The sequence below is a fragment of the Chaetura pelagica genome, unplaced genomic scaffold (assembly GCF_000747805.2).
Source record: "Chaetura pelagica isolate M959 unplaced genomic scaffold, ChaPel_1.0 scaffold142, whole genome shotgun sequence".
Taxonomy (NCBI): Eukaryota; Metazoa; Chordata; class Aves; order Apodiformes; family Apodidae; genus Chaetura; species Chaetura pelagica.
In genome coordinates, this window is record NW_009952973.1 from 5,955,104 (window position 1) to 5,976,790 (window position 21,687).

General features: G+C 37.8%; 1 protein-coding gene across 1 annotated transcript in view; it reads right to left on the reverse strand.

The window, feature by feature from the left end:
- Positions 1-21,687, reverse strand: part of MARCH1 (membrane-associated ring finger (C3HC4) 1, E3 ubiquitin protein ligase) — an 84,163-nt gene that overhangs the window by 8,014 nt on the left and 54,462 nt on the right. The window contains exon 4 of the mRNA XM_009995926.1: positions 13,133-13,313. Within this exon, the coding sequence (XP_009994228.1) occupies positions 13,133-13,313 (181 nt within the window). The remainder of the gene's footprint in view (positions 1-13,132; positions 13,314-21,687) is intronic.

A 21,687-nucleotide genomic window follows, 5' to 3' on the forward strand; every position in this document is an offset into this window, starting at 1 on the left:
CCAACTGTCACACATCCAACTGTCACCACCCACAGATTCCTTAATCCTGGCAGCTATATGCACACAGACTGGAAACCATTACAGATGCAGATGGTTTAATGTCCTGCAAATGCCAACAACTGCACGAATATCATTATCCTCCAAAGAACAGGTATTCTAAAAGATTTTGTAACATCTAACAACCACAAAACCTTTTACACCACTCACCAAACAAATCCACAATGCAACAATATGTATCCCACAACCACCTTTTTATTTTCTGAATAAGTTTTCTGAACATTAAACTTGTACTGTGCTCTGCAAACCACTGGAGGGTGGTAGGAGACTATCTACCTGCCTCAGAGGTTCCTACCCAAACGCCAAAATGAACTAAGTCTCAAAGGAAAGTTGGATTGATTGTAAATGTGATCAGAAACACTCCTCCCACCCTAACTACTACTTACAGCTGCTTCTAAAACATGACATGCACCTCAGCCTGAATTCCTGTGCTTTACTGCCAGAGAAGTTTGTAATAATCTTGAAAGTGTCAGCTGTAAAACCATACCCTGTTCCGATGTTTTAGTTTTGTTTCTTAAAGACCAACTTGCTCTGAAACTTAAAGGGAGCAGTTACTGATTTCATAACCCACTCTTGCAATTACGAAATATAGTCTTGAGTCCTCTGGGGAAAGAGAAAAAGGATTTAAAAAGGAGGAAAAAAAAAAGTGCCTTCTCACAGGGAACATCTAAATCATATGTAGCTAACCACTTCCCTTTTCTGTAGTCTGAGAAAATGCCTGATATTTATTTTAAAGGACTAAAATTTGCCTCCCTGAACATCACTTCTTTCAAAAGCTCAGTTAATCAATATACAACAAACAAATAGAGATTTATTTTTTTTTAAATATCTTCTGAAAACAGATTGTCTGTGGATGTGGGCATGCTGCTTCATATTCTAGAGATCCCAGTACAGCCTCTCCTCATAGAGGGAAGTATATCTGCAATTTTAATTTCCTCCTATACATTGAGCTTTCTGCAAAGTGGTTTCATGATGGCTCAGTGCAGAACCAACGCTTCACAAAAGCTGTTATCACACCACAGAACAGCACTCTGCAAACTTCTCTTCCTTTTTCCCACCTTCAGGACTGTGGATTTACTGTCTGTCTGCCCCATCCTCATTTTGTGTCCACATGTTGCATCCTGCTAGCACTAATCTTCTGTCACTTTGCCCACAAAATGTTGCCTATGCAGATTTCCTGAACAAACTCCGTATCTACTGAAGGTTCACAGGTTTGTATCTTTACAACAGAAGGTCTGTCTCCTACAGGGGTTCCTCACTCAGGATGCCAAACTGAAGGTGCAGTTAATGGGCTGCTTTGCAACATGTTACGAATGCTTGGAATTTTAAACCCTAAGTGTTTTCAGGAACCTCATTTGTAAGAATTTCTTGTAAGGAGGCCTGGCAGGTGAATATGCTCTAGACATGCTCATATTAAGTATTTTTTGCCATACTGACGTTTTTCTCCTTATCCATCATTGAGCAAAAAAATTACAACAAATGTAATGTAAACAGCACCCACAGCTGGAAGAACTTCCTTCTGTGGTTTATCTTGATTTCAGTAAAGCATTTGACACCGTCTCCCACAGCATCCTTGTAGAAAAGTTGATCAGGTATGGGTTTGGTGATCAGGAAGTGAGGTGGATTAGGAACTGGTTGAAAGGAAGGAGTCAGAGAGTTGTAGTCAATGGGGCAGAATCTGGTTGGAGGTGTGTGACTAGTGGAGTCCCACAGGGGTCGGTACTGGGACCGGTGTTGTTCAACATCTTCATCAACGACCTGGATGAGGGTATAGAATGTACCCTCAGCAAGTTTGCTGATGACACTAAGCTGGGAGGAGTGGCTGACACACCAGAAGGCTGTGCTGCCATTCAGAGAGACTTAGATAGGTTGGAGAATTGGGCGGGGAGAAACATGATGAAATTCAACAAGGGGAAGTGCAGAGTTTTACATTTGGGGAAGAACAACACCATGTCCCAGTACAGGTTGGGGGCTGAACTGCTGGAGAGTAGTGTAGGTGAAAGAGACCTGGGGGTCCTGGTAGACAGGAGGATGACCATGAGCCAGCAATGTGCCCTTGTGGCCAAGAAGGCCAATGGCATCCTGGGGTGCATTAGAAAGGGTGTGGTTAGTAGGTCAAGAGAGGTTCTCCTCCCCCTCTATTCTGCATTGGTGAGGCCACATCTGGAGTATTGTGTCCAGTTCTGGGCCCCTCAGTTCAAAAAGGACAGGGAACTGCTCGAAAGAGTCCAGCGCAGAGCTACGAAGATGATTAGGGGAGTGGAACATCTCCCTTATGAGGAAAGGCTGAGGGAGCTGGGTCTCTTTAGCTTGGAGAAAAGGAGACTGAGGGGTGACCTCATCAATGTTTACAAATATGTAAGGGGTGAGTGTCAGGGGGACGGAGTTAGGCTTTTCTCAGTGATGACCAGTGATAGGACAAGGGGTAATGGGTGTAAATTGGAGCATAGGAAGTTCAAGGTGAATATCCGAAAAAATTTTTTTACTGTGAGAGTGACAGAGCACTGGAACAGACTGCCCAGGGAGGTTGTGGAGTCTCCCTCACTGGAGACATTCAAAACCCACCTGGATGAGTTCCTGTGTGATGTACTCTAGGTGACCCTGCTCTGGCAGGGGGGTTGGACTAGATGATCTCTCGAGGTCCCTTCCAGCCCCTAAGATTCTATGATTCTATGATTCTATGATTCTATAAGTTATACATTTGGTCTAATGTTGGAAACAAAGACCAAGGCATGTTGCTATCAGTGGACTGATAGATTTGGAAGAGAAACAGAGAAGGTAATCTGGGGGAACACTGGAGGTGAAAACTTTTTGTAGATGGCAACATTTATCTGTCACCATTAACTGACTTCTGTTCAGGAGAGTGACTTAGTATCTACTTTTTTGCTTTATGGGTGATTTATCTGTATCTAATGTTCAAGAGGCTGTAGATGAGCCCAGCAGTATAAACTTAAAAGTTAGATTCTCATCTACAACTAAAGTCATCATGTAACATTTTCTGAATTATCTCTACAACCTAATGAAATACTTTGAGCCAACCTCTAGCTTGAAATACTCATGCCTGCAAAATGAAAGCTAAAATTATTACTAAGGGCTGTTGTAGAAACTGCATTATGCATGCAGTCCAGAAGTACACTGAAAAACATCTTATCTGAAACCAGGCCTGAAGGACCTAGCCAGCACTTTTGAAAAAAGCCTCTTAAGTGGAGCAGTGTATGATGAACTGAGCTGAGCAGTAAAGCGATGTCAGTAGTCTAAACATGTAGCTCAGAGCTATTTATTTTCTGTGGTTTACAGAGGGTTTTTATGGCCACTTGTTGCAGCACTAATTGGCCCAGGCTTCACAGTAAACTGTTCACTACCATCAACCTACCAGGTGGAGGAAAGACACTGCAGTGGTAGATTGCAGGAATTAAATTTGTGCAGTGGGTGGTGGAGGAAGAAATAATAGTAATAAAGGATTACAGGGCTCCATGAATCTGGAGAACAAAATAGCCTCATGCAGATATGAAGTGTTGATCACGATGAGACTTCAAACCTTGTCATTTGAAGATAAGCATTTTGGACAACTTTACGCCATCTAAACAACATGTGGTTACAGCCTGTACCTGAGGGACTGCATCTTAAAGGAGGACAAGGCATACCTCACAGCATCCTGCACCAAGACAAGAAGTGCCCCTCATACAGTCAGACAGAATATGCCAGGTCTGACGGCTCAAAAGAGAAGGGTTTGGGCCATGAAAACACCTCTTCCGCGTTCTTTTCCCCAAATATATACAGAGCGCGTTCAGAAAGGAAGAACTGAGAAGGTTAATAGAAAACATGGAACACAGAGTTGTCATTGCCTTTTGTCAAACGATAAAGCCTAAAGGAGAAACTTTTCTAAGGATTGAGAATAGAAGATGACACCTAGACCCCTGCTATATCAGCCACTGAACACAAAAATAAAATATATTTTAAAATCCCATGTCATATGGTGCATCATATGGCCACACCTTTGCACAACCTTATCTTGATTTAGGGAGCTCAGTAGATGAGCTGCTACAACTCCTCTAGCAAACTTGTCTGAAGTTTACATCAAATCTATTTCTGCTCCTAGGTGACATTAAACAAACCTGGCTGGAATTCAAATTAATGCTTGTGGTGCACTTAAAAGATCTACTGCAAGTTTAAAACTGAACCAGAAATGGGTCAATTTCTAAAGACAAACTTTAATTCTCTTTTATGTGTGATAAGCATGCATAGAGTAATAAAAGAACTACATAATTAAAAATATCACTTCAATAAACACCTTAAGGTTATCATCTGCAAAGAACAAGTAATTAAGTTTTATCAAAATCAGGACTATGCTACATTTCTTTTTAAAGTGACAGTCAAAAGAGCACTTCACAAACGTATGCAGGTTTTAGCTGTGTATGTCATCAATTAGCAGACCCTTAAAATGCGTAAAATAGAGGTATGAAGTAATTTGAGAAGATAATTTCTAAAATGAAGTAGCTGCTTTTGCCATCTGGAAGTACTATTGAGAATACTTGTCATTTCCCTAGTAGAAAAACTTCAGTACCTCGATCATAATCATCCCAACACAAAAATAAAAAATGCTGTACTTTGGAAACAAAGGAATAGTCAGAACACATGTCCCTCTCATCCAATGCTTTGTCTCGGAGAGAGGCCAATACCAGATGCTTCAGAGAAACGTGCAAGAAACCCTTGGCAAGTAATTATAACATAATCTGTCCACACTGGGCACATCTTCCTAACACCCATCTGCTAGACATTATTTTACATCAATACATAGAACGCAAAAGTACTTCACAAAGTGTTTACTTTCCAAGCATGCTCTTTGAATGCAGACAACATTAACCTATTCTTTTTTCAACAGAGGTCTACATAATCAGCTTCTGGTACTATCCTGAGCTATTTCTTTTCTTGCCCTGTGTGTAAACTGTTTAAAAAAAGGATCATTGTCTCCTAGTAAAGTACGCATCAGCTACATTATAGATAAGATGATCCTGACAGATAAACTGTGGGCAAAACATAAAATCACTGATCAGAAGTTAACACTCACCATAATGCCAAGCTTGTAAAAACAATGGGGAATGTCTGGTACACATCTAGAACTCTAAAAAAGATTTACATTAGGGGCCTGGGCATATACCTTTATTAGTTAATTCAATAATCGTGCTACTTTTGGCCAAACCATAAAGAAGCAAGAAAAACAGGTGTGGAATCTCTCTCCACTAACTTCTATCACAGTCAGTCAAGAATAGAAGCAGCTGCTACTGTTACCTGCTCTCCCTGCAGTATTTCTGCAATTATTCTATCCATTTAATGGATCTAGTTTGTGTGTCACTTTTATTCTCTGTGCAGCTTGTCTCCTGCCTCTGTCTACTCTGTCTTTCCAAAAGAGCAGCACATCTAATTGAAGGCATGACATTTTCCTCCACAATCAAATGCCTTTAAATCACAGTCTAGCTCTCAAACAACACTAGCTTACACACACACACACAAATAAATTCAAACAATCGAACCACCACCTCAAAAAGCACATAATTTGCATAATTTTATCATCATAATTTTCCTGCAAGGCTAGTTAAGCTGAGATTTGACTTTCCAACCAAAGCAGGTTGGGGTCCTGCATTTTGTGGTCTGCACCTTATGGGCAACACAAAAGCAGCCGTGACACATGTTCAGTGCTGGATTTGAGATGGGACTGTGCCAGGGTCAAAGCAACCACAAGTTCTTTCCTCCAGTACAGGAGCCATACTAAGACTATGACCAAGTCTGTGTCTTTGAATACCAAAGGAGGGAGCTCAGATGAGCTCCCTCCACTCATCTGAATGTATTCAGCTCTTAAATAGCATGATGGATGTGGTCAGAAAGCTGGGATAATGGGAAAGAAATTAGAAAGAAAGGTGGATAGCAACATGTTGGAAAATCAACAGCCTGTAATATGGTCTCATGTGTTCTCCATTTTCTTCCGTTCTGTCCAATTAAAGTAAAATTTATCTGAAGAACCTCAGATACACCTGTATCCTCAGACACAGCTATAATGCATGAACACAGTTTTCTTAGTCTTTACTTGAGCCACCTTCTCATTGCTTAACTTCTGCAAAATCAAATTGTAGACACTGCTGAGAAGTATCTTGAAACATGCATTTCCAAATTACAGCTGATGAAACATAAATAGTGACACCTGAAAAGCTGAACCAACAAATACACTTTATATTTATTTACCTGTAGTTATAAACAATGTACAGAATCCTCTCCAGGAGTTAAAACAGAATATTAGATTTTCCACCCAGAAAATATTTTTCACCTAAGTTTGTCTTCTCTTATACCAGTGCAAGCATGAAAATCCTCATTACTGCTTTGTACTAAAAGTGCTTGGTCTGTTTTGTTCACTGATCATGTCCTGAATTCCTCCTCTTGACACCTTAGTAATTTAAACACTCTTTTCAATATGTAAAATTCCTTAGAGTTCTAATTTGTATTTTACAGACTGAAAATCTAAAGCCATTTACCGGGAGAACTTACTGTGCAACCTGGCCTACAGAAGCATGTATTACATCAGTGCAGACCAAGGCCCTTCAGCACCATGGTTCGTAACAGGAATGGAGAGACGTAAAGCCGGAAGTGGAGGAAGGAAGGGTACAAAGGCACCTTTGTGTGCTGAGGAGCCTTGCAAGAAAAGAATTACAGCTGACTGGAAACAGAGAGCAGTCATTTCCAAAAGTCAACGTAATTCAACTGCTGAGATTCTCTTAACCAAGTCAGTCTGAATTGTTACGAAGACGTGGCTCAGTTTAAATGTCCTTGCATATCAAAACCCTGGTACTTTAAAATATGTATTTGTTTAACCATATCTAGCTAGTTACCTTCTCTGCTAGTTTTCCCACAAGAGAGACTCTTTTGATCCAATTAAATAAAAATGAAATAGAGGAAATTTGTGCTGAGGAAAGGCTACAGTAATTAAAACAAAACTACAGCCTAGAGCTCTGGCAAAGAGCTGAGGGAAGCTTGTCATTCTGAAAGACCTCCAACAAATGCCACACGTTCCAATTTTGCCACATACAAATTAGAGCAGATGAATAAAGATCTTAATTCCTGGAGGAAATTTTTTTTCCCCCAGTAATTTTAATAAAATGCTATGGAAATAAAATTAAATTAACATGCAAAATCATAAAATATACTGGGTAACCTGGTAAATACCCCATTTTATCATAATTTACATTACATACTGTACTGTTATCACTATATTCAAGAGAAGCCATTTTTTTGCTTGTGTTACACCAACAAGCAGTCAGGCTGTAGACTAAAACTCAGATCAAATCATCCTCACATCAGCAGTTCCCACACAAAATAAATTTTAGACAAATAACCTCTGTAAAATTGTATTTGTTAGTTATGTGAGAGATTAATACATACATTAATCAGATCATGAATAGCAGCCTACTCCCATTAGAGCTGGCAAAATCCCTAGCTTCAAAACTAAACAGTAAAAATGTCATTTTTACAAAAGTCCATGAATAATAACGACTAGTTTAGGTCAGTGCTTGGGTTGATTGTGCTCTTTAAATTTTACATTAATAGTGATACATTTTGTGGCAGGGCACCATTTCATTTACATTTTTTTAGTTGTAAAGACAGTATCAAGAGATTCTCTTAATTATTTTCAATGCTTCAGTTACCCAGCACCTCCTCATTATAACTATTAATGAGGCCAAGCTGTAAAAGTGAAATGGTAAAAGGGTTGAAATTAAAAAAAATGAAAAGGAAACCCCAAATACTTAAAAAATAACTGAGGCTGATGACCTGCAGGATAGGGTAGGACCCTTTAAGTAATGTGAACGTTAAAACTTTTGATGCAAGTTGCATCTGTAAAACAGCTCAGACCAACTGTTTATTTCAGTCTCAGAAAGAACAGAAGGATTTGTACCTCCTAGAGCTCACATTCTTGGTTCTCTACCATAATGGGTAACATCATTAATACCCAGAGCTGGACAATCTCCTGAATTCCCTTTGCTTTTGTAAATGCTACCAAGCAGCAGAATTAGCAAGTTTGGTTACTAGCAGCTAATTAGAAGAAGAAATTTCTTCCATTTAATTTTCTGGTAGAAGATATTTTGTTCACTTCTTAAAAGAATGCAATTTGAAAGCAATGACAATAAAACCAATTTGTTCCCCCTTCAGGAAGGATGCTGCACATGGGCGTGTCCATGTGAAGTACCACAGAAAAATGTTTTTTTTTGTAAGCCTAAGGGTATGTTATGATGGTTTCAAGGTATGAGGCAGGAGAGATCAGCATCTCTTGTCGGACGTCCATGGGAATTGGAACAGCTGAGTGAATAAAAGCTGCGTTGAATGGCAGAGAAAGAGATTTGGGGATGGAAATCTAACCCAAATTCTACCTCTATGAGAAAGGTAAGATCTGTTACTCTTGTTACAGCATAAAATGCAATCTACAGCAGATTATCTATATATGCATAAATTAGCAGTAATGCTTTATTAATGTCTCTCAAAAATTAGGAATACAGCTGTCTGAACAAAGTAGCCCCTTGCATCCTCGAGACATCACAATAAATGAGAGATGGATTTATTTATTTTTTTACTTTAAAAGCTTGAATGTACACTTTCCCCCTTGAGCACAATAGTTATTTGCTATAATGACATGACAGCCAATAAGAAAGTAACAGCTTTGTGCCTTTGTGCATACCAGTGAAGTGTGTGACCTCACATATTACAAGGAACAATTTGTGGCTAGTGATGTTTTGAGACAGTTTACTGGAAGAAAGAAAACACAGAAGCAGGTTGCCTTGACAACGCTGTGCCGCTGCACCAGAAGTCAAAAGGAAATGTAGGATCTTATTCTGTGTTAAGGATTGCAAAATATTCACTAAATTGTGTTAAAGGAGAACTAATCCCACAGCAAGTCGATGTCACCTGACCTATGCAGTATTAGCTATCACTTCTTATCATGAGCCTTATTAGAAAACTGTTGAAAAGACCAGATGGTTCATACTTCACAGCACAGGTTAATAAGAAGTAAACAGCAAGCGTTACAGTAATGAGTGCCCAAAGTTCCTTTTTTTTTTTTTTTTTTTGCCTGGAAGACTCTTCAGGTCACTTCTGCTTCTGAGAGTCTACTCTGGTGGCCACTTTTGATTTTATAACAGGATTTCATAAAGATGTCTCTGCTGCCTATATCACTTTCAGCAGTGAACACCATATTCTTAAATAAGGAATGTAAAGATGAATTACCCAGCTAGCACTAAGCCAACAACAAATCAACACTCTTTATATGTTTTGCCGTCACTGAATTCATCGTGCATACTACCAGATTTTATCAAAAAAGATGCATCCACAAGGCATCCAGTTATGAATTAATTCCTCCAGGCAGTCATATTTTGTAAGATTTACACCTTGTATAGGACACAAGCACAAAGAACAGAGCTGAATCTGGCTCTCACACTTTAACTATGAGCTCTAACAACTGATTTTAGAGTAGGACAGGTGATAACTGTTTTCTAAAAAAAAGTTACCCTATATACAGATTTAACTCCAACAAAGGGAGAAGTAAATGTGTCCCTGGTCCAGAATGAAACATTAAGGACTTAAAGATTCACTTTAGACTTTCCTTTTGTCTACCACAGCTCTCAAAGCAGCATTCCAATTTTCTTCTGTTGCTTCTGTGACTCCCCTCACTTTTTTTTTAAGGAGCCAGTGGATTTGCTGATTTCTCTGCCTTGCAGCTGGGCATCATCCCACAAGTTTCCTCTTGGCTCAAACTGAACATCTTAACTGGTTACACAGCTCCTTCTTATCCAATAGACTTGTTGCAATGCCTGTTGATCAATGCTTAAAAGGATTACTACAATACAAAGACTCACTAAAATGATTAAACTAAGTTTTATTTGGTGTCTGGTGCTTTCAAGGATTCTGTAATTAAATAACTGTTACACATTGGCACAAGCCTGTTGATTTAATAAGGTAGATTGATTTATGTTAACTTAGTATGCTGCACATTGTCACTTGTGGGTGCTAAGAGCTGTGTAACACAACATATTAATATTATTTTGCTATAAAACCCTAGACTTTGATAAAAATCTATTAGGAAACCTGAAGGGAACCCAAAAGACTGAGGCATGAATAAAGATAGTAACTCACTAATTGAATTAAATAGTTTGTTTTATATTTAAATTCTGCTTTTGTGATACTGCAAAAACAAAAGTATAGCTACCAGTAATTAAGTTCTGAGATCTGTAATTTTTCCGTTCAGGAGACCAGCAGTTGGAATGTTTCAAAAGTATGATAAAATACATCATAATGAAGCAATGCACACTCAAGAGCCAAACTACAGAATCACACATCATGGCTAAGGTAGAGAATAAAAATCAAAACTGCTTAAGAGATGTGATCCTTTCACTTGTAGAATGCCATTTCAAACCCAGGTCTAATGGCAATGGCATCTTCTGGAGCTGGCCAGAAACTTTCACTTTAGGGGAAATATCTGAATATTTTTTTAAAATAAAGTTAAGTTTTGGGTCTGTTTTTTAGGAAATACTGAAATTAAATACACTTGCAGAATTCCTCAAAGTTTATTAACAAAATTAACCTGTTTTTTTGTTTGTTATTTTTGCTGTTTCCACTCAGCATGTGGCAAGGCTGACAAGAATTGCATCATTTTCAGATATAAAACTGCCCCTGCTACTAATATCCCTGCCATTACAACCACAGAATTCTTTGTTTTCCATCCTTTGGAGATTTTGGAAATTTTAATACACTGCTGCCAGGCCAGACTTAGTGCTGCAGATGGAAGGCTCTCAGGGCCTAGTGCATAGCCAAGCCTTAGCAAAACCTAAAGCCCTCGAGAACATCTGGAAGTCCTAGAGTCTCTGTAGTTATTTTCAGATGCCACAATAAGGAAACAGGATTGTGGAGAGGTTCAGCTTTCTGAGCTTCCTGTCTGTCAGCACTTTGATCTCTGGTAACCAGTCGTCACGCTGTCTTCTGAAAATCTGAACTACTAGGGAATGGCCCATAGCTGAGGATCTGGGGTCTGTAAAAACTTGCAAAAAATTTGACAGTGTTTCCTTGGAATTTTCCACTTTTGCAAAATACATAGGTTTTGACAACACAGCACTTCCAATGATTTTTACCAAAGATGTCTGGACAAAACATTACTAGTCAGCTGTACTTACCTGGCAGGTCTCTTGATTACTTTTTCTTTCCTTACCTTGTCTTTGCTACAGGTCTCAAAATGCTTGGTTTTCAATACAGCTTTTCATAAAATGCTTCATAAATTCTGTTTCATAAGTTTGTGAACAATGGTGATGGTGCTGCATACACTCATTAGGCATGATATAATTTAGTTTAATCTAACATGTGAAAAGGGGTCACAATCAAATGCTATAAATGTAAAAAGGGTAACTGGTTTTAACTTGAAAACTTTGGAAACTTTGAAAAAGATGGTAATCATTCAATTAAGAAGATACAGAGTTGCAAGAATTACATTATCACTCTAAATCTTTCAGTATTACAATTAATTTGTTTTAATTTACAAAAAAAAAAAAGAAAAAAAAAGGAGGGGGAGCAGTATGGGGCAGCAATGATGATGATACAGGTTAAAACACCTACTTCTGGTGTCAACCGCTATGCACATTTTTCACTGCTATTCTCCGTGGATGCTATAAATTTTATTCCCAGTTTTTTTAAAGACAATCTATTTTCAAACAAAAGCAGGAAGAGGCTTTTTAAAAAAATACAGATATCTGTATATTCTCTTGGGAAAAGTGTCTGTTGCAAGTGTATTTGTTAGATGGAAAGGTGAAGCAACTTGCCTTGAAAATAGAAACACATAAGGAAAACAATCCCAAAAGGTGTGCTACAGGCAGGGGATTTTATACAATTATCTTCTACCTGTCACACTAGCTAAAATTTATCTGCAATTACTAAAAGCTAAGTCAATATAATTTAGTTTTTAGTTATCAGTTTTTTATTTACATCTGTTTCAATTTCCAGTCTATCTGGCAAGATCTACCTGGCACTTGAGAACTGTGTCCTTTCCTATCACAAGCCTTGCATGTCAAATCAATTCCAATTCTCTCTTCAAAAGTGGTTTATCACCAGGGACCTACTAGATAATTGTTCTGGAAGGGGAATGAGATGGAATTTCATTTGCTCACCTCCTCTGAACTGCTACCCATGCAAAGCTGACAAAACCAGGATGCCTTTTGCCATCAAAACATCAACATATGCATATGCTTGTTAAAGGCCAATAGTTTCTTTGTGATTTTCAAGGGCTCTCACACTGAAATGTATTTTAAATAAAAACTTGTCCTGTTCTAGATAGACACAAACCTCAAAGATGCAACAAAAGCCAAAAAGAATGAGAGCATTTTTAGAGAAAAATCAGAGGAAAAATTATTTACTCCAAAGAAAACAAATCCCACATATGCTTAATAAACTCTTCACCTTCCCTATACTGACAACTGATGTACCATTAAATTGATTTATCCTGGAAAAGAGATGAGCATATTTGACTTTCAGGATGCAAGGTTGCCCTGTAGTTTAGATTCCATTAACTAATCTTAATGTACGAGTGATTAATTTGCACACAAGTGTAACAGTTAGAACAGATGCAGCTAAATTGATTGACTGTGTTACTTCATAATTGCTGTCTCCATGTTGGTACAAGAGTCATTTTTAACCAGAAGTTACAGGTTCAACGTAAAAATTAAGGGGTGAACCTGTCTATGTTATTCACGAGGAAAATATGGTGTGTAAGGCTTCTTTGTGGCTTAAAAATAAATAGACCAGCCAATAAAAAAAGTTCTAAATACAAAAAACTTATTACTTGTGCATTTAGATTGCACGTTTGGTGCAAGACAGCCTTTAGTGAAATCCTCTGCTATGGTAAATTAACTAACTTAAATGTAGAAATAAAATCACTAGAACTGATTTAACAGCAAACATAAGACCATTTTGGACAGGCAGATCTATCTTTAATTGTGCTAGTGTTTTGAGCAGCAGTTCTGGCCATTTGACAGTTGAGTGTAATTCAAAAGCACCATACCTTCCGAAGAGGTTTGAGCTTGGTCTCCATTATAAAGTCGTACTTGCAGAGTTCACAACAGCGTGTGTCTGAGCTCTTAATCCACTGGTGCAGGCAGGCCTGATGGACAAAGCGCAGGGTCCCTGTGCAGCGACATGGTGTGATGAGGGGACTTTCATCATCTCCCTCACAGTGACAGATCCTGACAGGAAGGACAGCAAGAACTAGTGAGGGAGCTTACCAGCAATGCAAAGACACTGGCTTATCTACACTGATTTTTTGTGAACATATTCCTTGTTCCCTTCTGCCACTTAACAGTTTATCTTCACGTAGTTACTTCTCTCTGATTTTGGGATGTGGCCAGAAGGTGAATCTACAGAACAACACTGTTTTTCCCTTTTATGCATGGTAAAAACCTTTAAGACAAATATCAATGCACTTTCTAACAGCTGAATAGTTCTTGGTGTTCAAGTAATGCAAATAAAACTCAAAGTTAGCAGAATCTAAGCTTAAAATATACCGTATGAAAAGTACAAAATGTTCCTAGAATACCCCTTCGGAGTTACAAAGTTAAAAAGATTAGAGAACAGTTTTCAGAACTCTGAAGTAATGTGTATGGCATGGTGCATAGACACACCACACTTTTTAGGAGGCAGGTGTTTAAAAGTTATGGTCCTTCCTCTTTTTCATTCTTTACTGTCCCTTTGAAGCAGAAAGCTGCATGATCTGGAAAAACAAAAACTACAGTGATAAGGAGACCCCAAGACAGGAGTTGGTCCCAGAACTGTTGTTACCTAGTAATGGGATATAGAGCTTTTCATGTTGTGGTTTTGCATAAAATGATCAGTGTCCTAACATTACAATCTGATACTTTTCTTCTATGACACATAGTCACAATATCTTGGTGATCTCTCCTCTCTTTAAAAAACACTCCTGATTGCATCAGGAAAACATTCACTCATTGAAACCAGTGACAGCTTTATTGGCAAGCATCTCTTTGAGGGCAGAGGAAGCTCTACCATGGACAGAAGGCTTAATCAAACACCTGAAGTGAAGGAGGTTCATCTCAATGAACTCCTTCCCCAATCCGCTCCAGAAAAGCACAATAAAGCACCCAAGTCTTAATGAATGTTCCTATAGCCAAATTGGAATGTAAGGGTCAAAAGAAAAGCTGAAGCCTAAGAAAAGTTATTTCAAAATAGAGAAGTAGCAACAACAGCACAGATCCTGGTGTCACGCAAAAGAAACTTAGAGCTTAGAAACTTAGTACATACAAAAGGCACCCTTAGATGTGTGTGTGCAGAGGAGGCTGAACATGTCTGAGGAATAACTCACCCCTTTATATAGAAAAGTGTATAGAACACTGCTCCTGGGGTAGGAAAAAGGCTCGGGAGGGCCCTTTGGTTAGGTCTTCTGAGCAGCCAAGTTGGAGAAGGGTGACCTTCTCCACAGTACCGGAGCACCTGGTGTAGGTCTGGAGGCACCCTGGCAATGACACTCTGAGTGGCTAAAGCACAGCACTGAGGCTTCCCAGTCTACAAGAAGGGGGAAGAGGATAATTCAATGTCAAAGTGAAAAATCTATGGATCAAAATCAGCAGCTTCACTATTCTTCCATGGTGTAGCCTAGAGCCAAGAGAAAATGAATCTACAACAATGGGGAAGCAGAACAAAGCTTCCTTTCTAGAAATATAGCAAAAAAACCCAGCCAAACAAACAACTGAAGCTCTGGGAACCTGATACACAAAAGCCGGGCCTTCAGTGTCTACAGTGGTGTCTACACACTAATCAGCATCTTATACCCCATGGGAGCAGCAGGGAGAAGAAAATACCCACAACTGCTGTCTTGCACACATTCATTTTTTGTGAGACACATTTTACAAGAACTCAATTTACAGTCTTTTATTTTCTAACCCTGCCAAGCTAGGTGCATCTGAGGCTTAGTTCTTACACAGAAATTGGCTGTGTGCTGACTTCTTATTGAGCCTGTAGCTTAAGTAGAACTAAATTTTCAAAGCACCAAAAAGCTATTTTGCTAACAAATGCATTCCCAGCTGAGAGTTACATAAAACGTCCATTATTTTCTTTTTAAATTAAAGCTATTTCCCAAGGGAAAACTAGTATTCTTTGTTCATTTAAACTCAAGTTATACATAAGTTATTTATACACAAGTTATTTTACAGGCTTAGCATTTAAACTATTTAGAAATTAGAAAACCAAGCTAAGTACCCATGAGCCTTTTTTCTACTACTGCCAGAATTGTTTAGAATTATTTTAAGAGCTAAAATACAAGGATAAAACTCCACTGGGACCTTCAAATGAAGTGACATTGCAAATTTGAAGTGAATATAAGTATTCTTCAGTATAAATACTTCTACAGAAAAGCACTATAAGAATTAGACATCCTATTTGTGTTATCGTTGTACAGAAGCTACAAGCTAAATGTATAAATTAGAGGGTAATGTTAAGAACCTACATTATACAGAAGCTCCAGCTAAATAATCTAATGGCCGCTTCTGGCTTTCTAACAATGAAATATGTAATGAGAAAAACCCCCAAACTTCAAATGGAATTAAAATGCAGAGAAAATAACCAAAGGCATGGCTTCCATTAGCTTAAATGCTCTGGTGCAGTTTAGCTCTTCATTATTTGTTTAGCCAGGAGAAATTATCTTAAAAGAAATTTGTGCTGCCTAAACTCAGAATCACAGCTTTTGAAGACATGTGGGTGCTTGACAGCTATTGAAACACAACAATTGGCTAACTGCCTAAATATCTTTTAAAGACTTGGGCCAGATGACTCCTAATAGCTTGCTTAGCCATGAGTACTGATGAGAATTTTGTGTATCTTTGCTCTTTTCTACATTTATCTATAATGTACATCTTAACTGTCACAAATTACAGGAAATAAATTGTAAACAAGGGTTTTGAAAAATATGTTGTGCAAAGAGAACTGAGGAAGAAATACAAAGAACAGACTTATCTGAGTGGTATCAAAACCAAATCAGAGGTACAGAACTTCCATTTCTACATGATCACAACTGTTGCAAATTTTCACCCATCGGCCTGTCTTTACTGGGCTCATCTTATCCTGTGAGCAAAATTTACTTGCCTACTTTAGAAATGTTCAATGAAAAAACCCACTCTCAACTATAAGGTAAAAAAAAACCCACAAAACAAAAATATATTTTTTTAAAAAAGCTAAATCTATGCTGCTTTATGTACAATTTGTAGAACAGTACCAATCATGGTTAATAGCTGCAGTTTCAGCTGTTTAGATACACCTATATGATTTACATACTCAGCTTTTCTCAGCTTTCTAGTCCTTTAGTAGATAAATGGCTTTCATTATAGAGCAATACTTTTGACTATCTGGAAACTGAGGGGAGGGAGTCAGCTACTTGACCAAATCCTTTCAGTTAGAATCTCTTTATTAAGATTTATTTATTTTTCTTTAAATAAAGCTCACAGTGCAGACATCCTTATGCTTAAGTTTTTGCTTTACATGTGACGTTTTAATTACCTAGCACATATTTCTCTAGCATAGAATTGTTTCTACAGCCTTCAGCACACAGATGTACCAGAGAAATTCATGCCAACATTGTGCATGTGTTAGACAAAAATTCATAAAAATTCTTTAAAAGATCTTCTTGAATAGCAGGTTCACTTATAATGCCATGAATTAGCAAAAAGAAAAAACACTTTCCAGGAAAAAAATAAAATATGCTAAACTGAAAACAAAATTAGTCTCTTTGAAAGATTTTGCATACTTCATATAAAAACTGTTGCAGATTTCTTGTATGATCCTGACATAAACCCCAGTTCTCAAACAGAAGCAGAATACTTCAATTTAGAAGATTGTTAGAGAAGGACGTACGTAAAAATGAAAAGTTAAAGATGTTTACTGAGAACATTTTAGTTACTCAGTATTTCTTTTAGTTAAAAATATTAATTGCATTCAAGGCATATTCAAATGATGTAATGCTTCACTGAGAAATTGCAAGTGACATATTCAACTTTGTACTGTAATGATTGCCAAAGGAGTAAGTAAGGTTGCTAGCAGCTTAAGGTATAACATGTACTTCACTGAAGGGCATATTGACACCACATATTTATAAATGAGACACTTAGTATTTGATTAAATCAAGAGATACTGCTAAACTAAGCATGCAGGTGTGAAGCACCTTCAGAATTTGGTATTGTTGCAGTGTCTTGAATTCTATGATTATGGACTGGTTTTCCCTGTTTCCCCTGGTCCTGTTCAGTTTCCCAGTTTCCCCTGGTCAGTGCAAAAATTAGAAGGCAGGAAGGGAAGTATGGAACAAGATGGATACAGTCTGCAGATATTCATATGCTATTTGGATTTAGGGTGATTTTCAGAAAAACAGCAGAATCTACCCTGGATGACTATCCTTCAGTTCTCATCAAATTAAGGTTAATTGTGTTTGGTTTTTTTCCATACAGAAAAACATTTCTTAATGATCTCAGTTTAAAAGGCCAACTAAAATCAGTGTGAAGCAAAGACTTCACATGAAAAATTTTCAGGTTTTCTTGACAGTGGTTTAGCTTGGCAAAATCATAGCAAATAAAATTACCATCTAGATGATTAGTCACCACCTGAGCTGCTTATTGGAAGACCCGAGATAGATTCCAACAGGTTTGTAGGTTTTCCTTCATATGCAAAGTAACAATTTTACTCAAAGAGAATAACTGTTAATCTCAGCTCTCACAGAAAAACAGCAGTTATCCTAACCTGTCTGTCACTAAACCACCTTCCTCCGCAGTAATTAAGAAAACAGGCCTATTTCTGTGCCACTGCAGTGAAATACAAAATGCGTTTTTCCTGCAAGAGTCTTGTATGCATTGTGAAACTTAGTGCTCAACCCCTACTCAGTTGGCCAGCACCCCCCTATGACAGTATCAGTACAGCTGATTTCCATAGCTTGGTGTTGACAAAGGAAGGTGATCAAAGGTGTGGTCCAGATCATGGTAAAAATGAAGGTGATCAGATGCTGTTTACAAGCAGGGTCCTTATCTGAACTAATGGAGACTCCATTGACAAAATTAGAAGGAGCAACTTCCTTGTGATTGTGACATCTTTACTGCCCTTGGGAACTAGAGCATGATAATATAGTAATGCAGGTGCCCAGTACCCATTCTGACACTTTCCTGCAAATGGAAGTGTACCAGTAGAACAGAACTGCTTTCAGATTTTTTACAGATCTCCCTAACAAAAGGGGCAAATATCTTCTCCATGTAAATATGCTCACTGAAGATAAGGCCTATGTAAAACATATTATTTTTGGTGAGAAATGACTGAAAAGGCCATTAAAATCTTGACCTTCACTGTAAAGCATACCTGGACTCATAATGATTATGCAAAGCTAAAATTCTTACCCTGTTCAGCAGATACAAATCATTGCTGTAACTCACTATTGCTAAGAGAGCTTAGTCAGGGAGAAACAGCATAGCTGGAAAATGATGGACCAGCTGAATTCCTGGCTTTGATTTTTTGACAGTGAGGATCATTAGCTGCCAGCATTAAATACCATGAGGTCCTAGGTTATTTTAATTGGACTAAAAAGAATCTATTCCACAGGTTTGCAAAGGGATGCACAAAATTGCGGTCATTACTCTGATAACCTTAAGAAAACTGTTCTCCTGTCCAAAAAAGGTCATTTTCTCTTCCTGCCAAATTATAAAGTGCTTGCAAAGCTTTCAGATACTTAGAACCTAACATTAAAGCAAACAACTTTATGGACAACTCACAGCAAATAATTAACTCATTCATAAACAGAAACAAACAAAAAAATAAAACTCTGCTCCTGCATAATTTATCACTTAGAAAAAAAAAGTTAAATTCACTAAATACATTCACCCTGCAATAAGCTAGAGCATGCCATGTTTCCCTTCCTTTCATTTTGCAGGCTTTTTTTTTTTTTTAAATCTCATTTCCATTCTTTCCACTGTTAAATCACAAAGTAATCTAAGTGACAAATTGGTCTTCTCCATTTAAACATAGTGTGAATGCAGCACATTAATTCTCCATACCCAATGTAATCAATTTGTATACCTCTTCTATGTCACTCCTGCCCTCCCATTACGTTATAGAATCAGCTGCCTTTATCTGACCAGAGAAAAAACATTTTCAAAATGTTGCACCACACCAGTGGAATTTCATCATGGTCTAGGTAAAGCTTTTTTTCTTGATTCCTGCAAACATGATCAGAATCTTTAAGAGACCCAAGGGCAATCAACATTAACAAAAGCACACTGAATCTTTTATTTTGTCAACACTTCCTGTCCTTCTATTAATCTTCCATTATAGGTGACAAATCGGATATGAACCATCTAAAGAGTTAGCGGTAATTCCTGCCTCAGATGCACTCTCAGTGCAACTCAAGATACATGTCACACAAGATTTACTGCACTCAACACAGTTCAAAAAACTGGGGACTGCATCTTAAAAAAGGATTTAAATTTCCTCCTACCCACCTAGAGAAAGTCAAAGCTTTAAGTAACTAAACTCTCTGCAGCACACATGCAAGCTTTCAGTATTTAACAATGGAACTCTTGGAACCAAGGGTATGCTCTCACTCAAACTTTCTAGGAGGAAGTGGTGTCATTTCACTTCTTTGCATTAAAAACAATAATAGGTTTTGAGGGAGAGAAGGAGAAATCAGGACTCAGATTCCCCCCCTTTAATTTACTCTAACCACAACAATGACCAGCTTGCCTTGTTTCAGCTCTCCTTTCATCTTTCTGAATTGTGAAGAGTTTCCAAAAGAGACTGAGTAACCAGATGGCCAAAGAGGTGACAGATGGGGCTTTGAACCATCAGGCAGGTTTAACCAGGACTTCATACTGCTTCAAGGACTGATGAACCACTAGGCCCTCATCCTGAGGAGGAGATTCCTCAAAAAGCAGGAGAGTCCTATCAGAAAATCACCTCACAAAAAGAAGGCTTTGAGCAATAAAGTAGCCAGCAGCCACAGTTCTTTAAAGGGAGGGAGGGAGTGAGGAGCTAACACAAAGGACAAGGTTGAGAGATTTGGCTCCTAAAGAAGGAATGCATCATCCTGAGACCCCAAAGAAGTTTTGGTGATTTTGGAGGGCTCTCAATGGTACTTCAAGTCTATGTATTCTGCACTACCATTTAAACTATTTACTAGAACCAACATCATGGTTTCAGTATAAATATTTCAATGAGTGTTTCATTTCAACGGCAGTATTTGAAATGCTGTATCTATCTTCTGTTCACCTTTCTCTTTTTTTCTCAAGCCCATGAGGACTTCTTTACTCCCAAGAGGCTTTCTGTCTGCTGGTTTTGTGAGGACAAATATTTCAAAATACAAATATTTTCATGCAAGATAGTACTTTCGCAAGTCCTGCTAAATAACATTATGAAAAAAGCCCACCCTGTTACAACATGTGATCTCAGAGAGAGAAACTACATAATCATATTGCTTCTTGACAAGTGCAATATATACTATTTCTTCCTAAGATTGTATTAACACACAAATACTCATATTACTGTTTTCTAAGTTTATAATGGCCTTTTAATGAATACATTGGTTTTTTAAAGCTGATTAAAAAAAATAGATTTGAAGTAGATTCTGCAGATTTCATTAATAAACTTCATCATCTCCCTTACTACTTCCTCCCATTCTTTACCAGCCTTCCGGCACACTCTACTCTTTCATTTACTTCCTCCCTTTATCTGACTGCATTCATGAAGTTCAGCAAAATCAAAATCCTACTTCAAATATGCATTTTTTTCATAGTGAGAAACTCCCTCTTATTTAAGTGTGTGTGGTTTCTTTCAGCTTACAGAATAACAGTTCAGTGTTATTGCTGAAATGACTGCATCACTGCTACAAAAAGATCTTACACCAAAAGCATAACTAGTCAAACAGAAGATATCTTTCTATCCTCCCATAATATATAATAAAAATACCATAATATTAATTTAGAGTCAATACACAAAGCACTTAAAATATACTAGTGGCAACATAAATTAATCCTATTTCTTCCTTAGTAATTTCTATATGAAAATGGGACTAAATCCTCACAATTCATTCATTTCATTGTGTCCCACACATAGCTTTTCCCTATTTCTATTTCTAAGGTTGCGCCTCATGCCCCACAACAAATTACAGAACACAGTACATATGAAGAAAATCTCAGACAAAGAGTAAATGAGAAGGGGCATCCAACTGTATTATTTAGAAAGCCTATCCTGTTAATCTCAAACAAACAAACAAACAAACAAACAATTAGGTGCTGAAACAACTCAGCACTAGCTAAGAACTAATTTATATAGCTGTCCTTGATCCCAGAAGTAGAAACCTTGACTTCTAATGGACTCCAGAAGAAAAGAATAGGTTCAGTGAAGAGATTGTAAAGATCATAATTGGTGTCATGTAATTGTTTCACCATTTTGAAATGGTCACAGTCACAGTAGAAGGGGAAACATCTAAGGTGAGGTGACCAAAAAGCTTGCCTTAGACTCGCTGAAATATATATTGTGCTATGGTACTGTACTTCATCTGCATGACTAATGTTCTTAAGCTAGAAT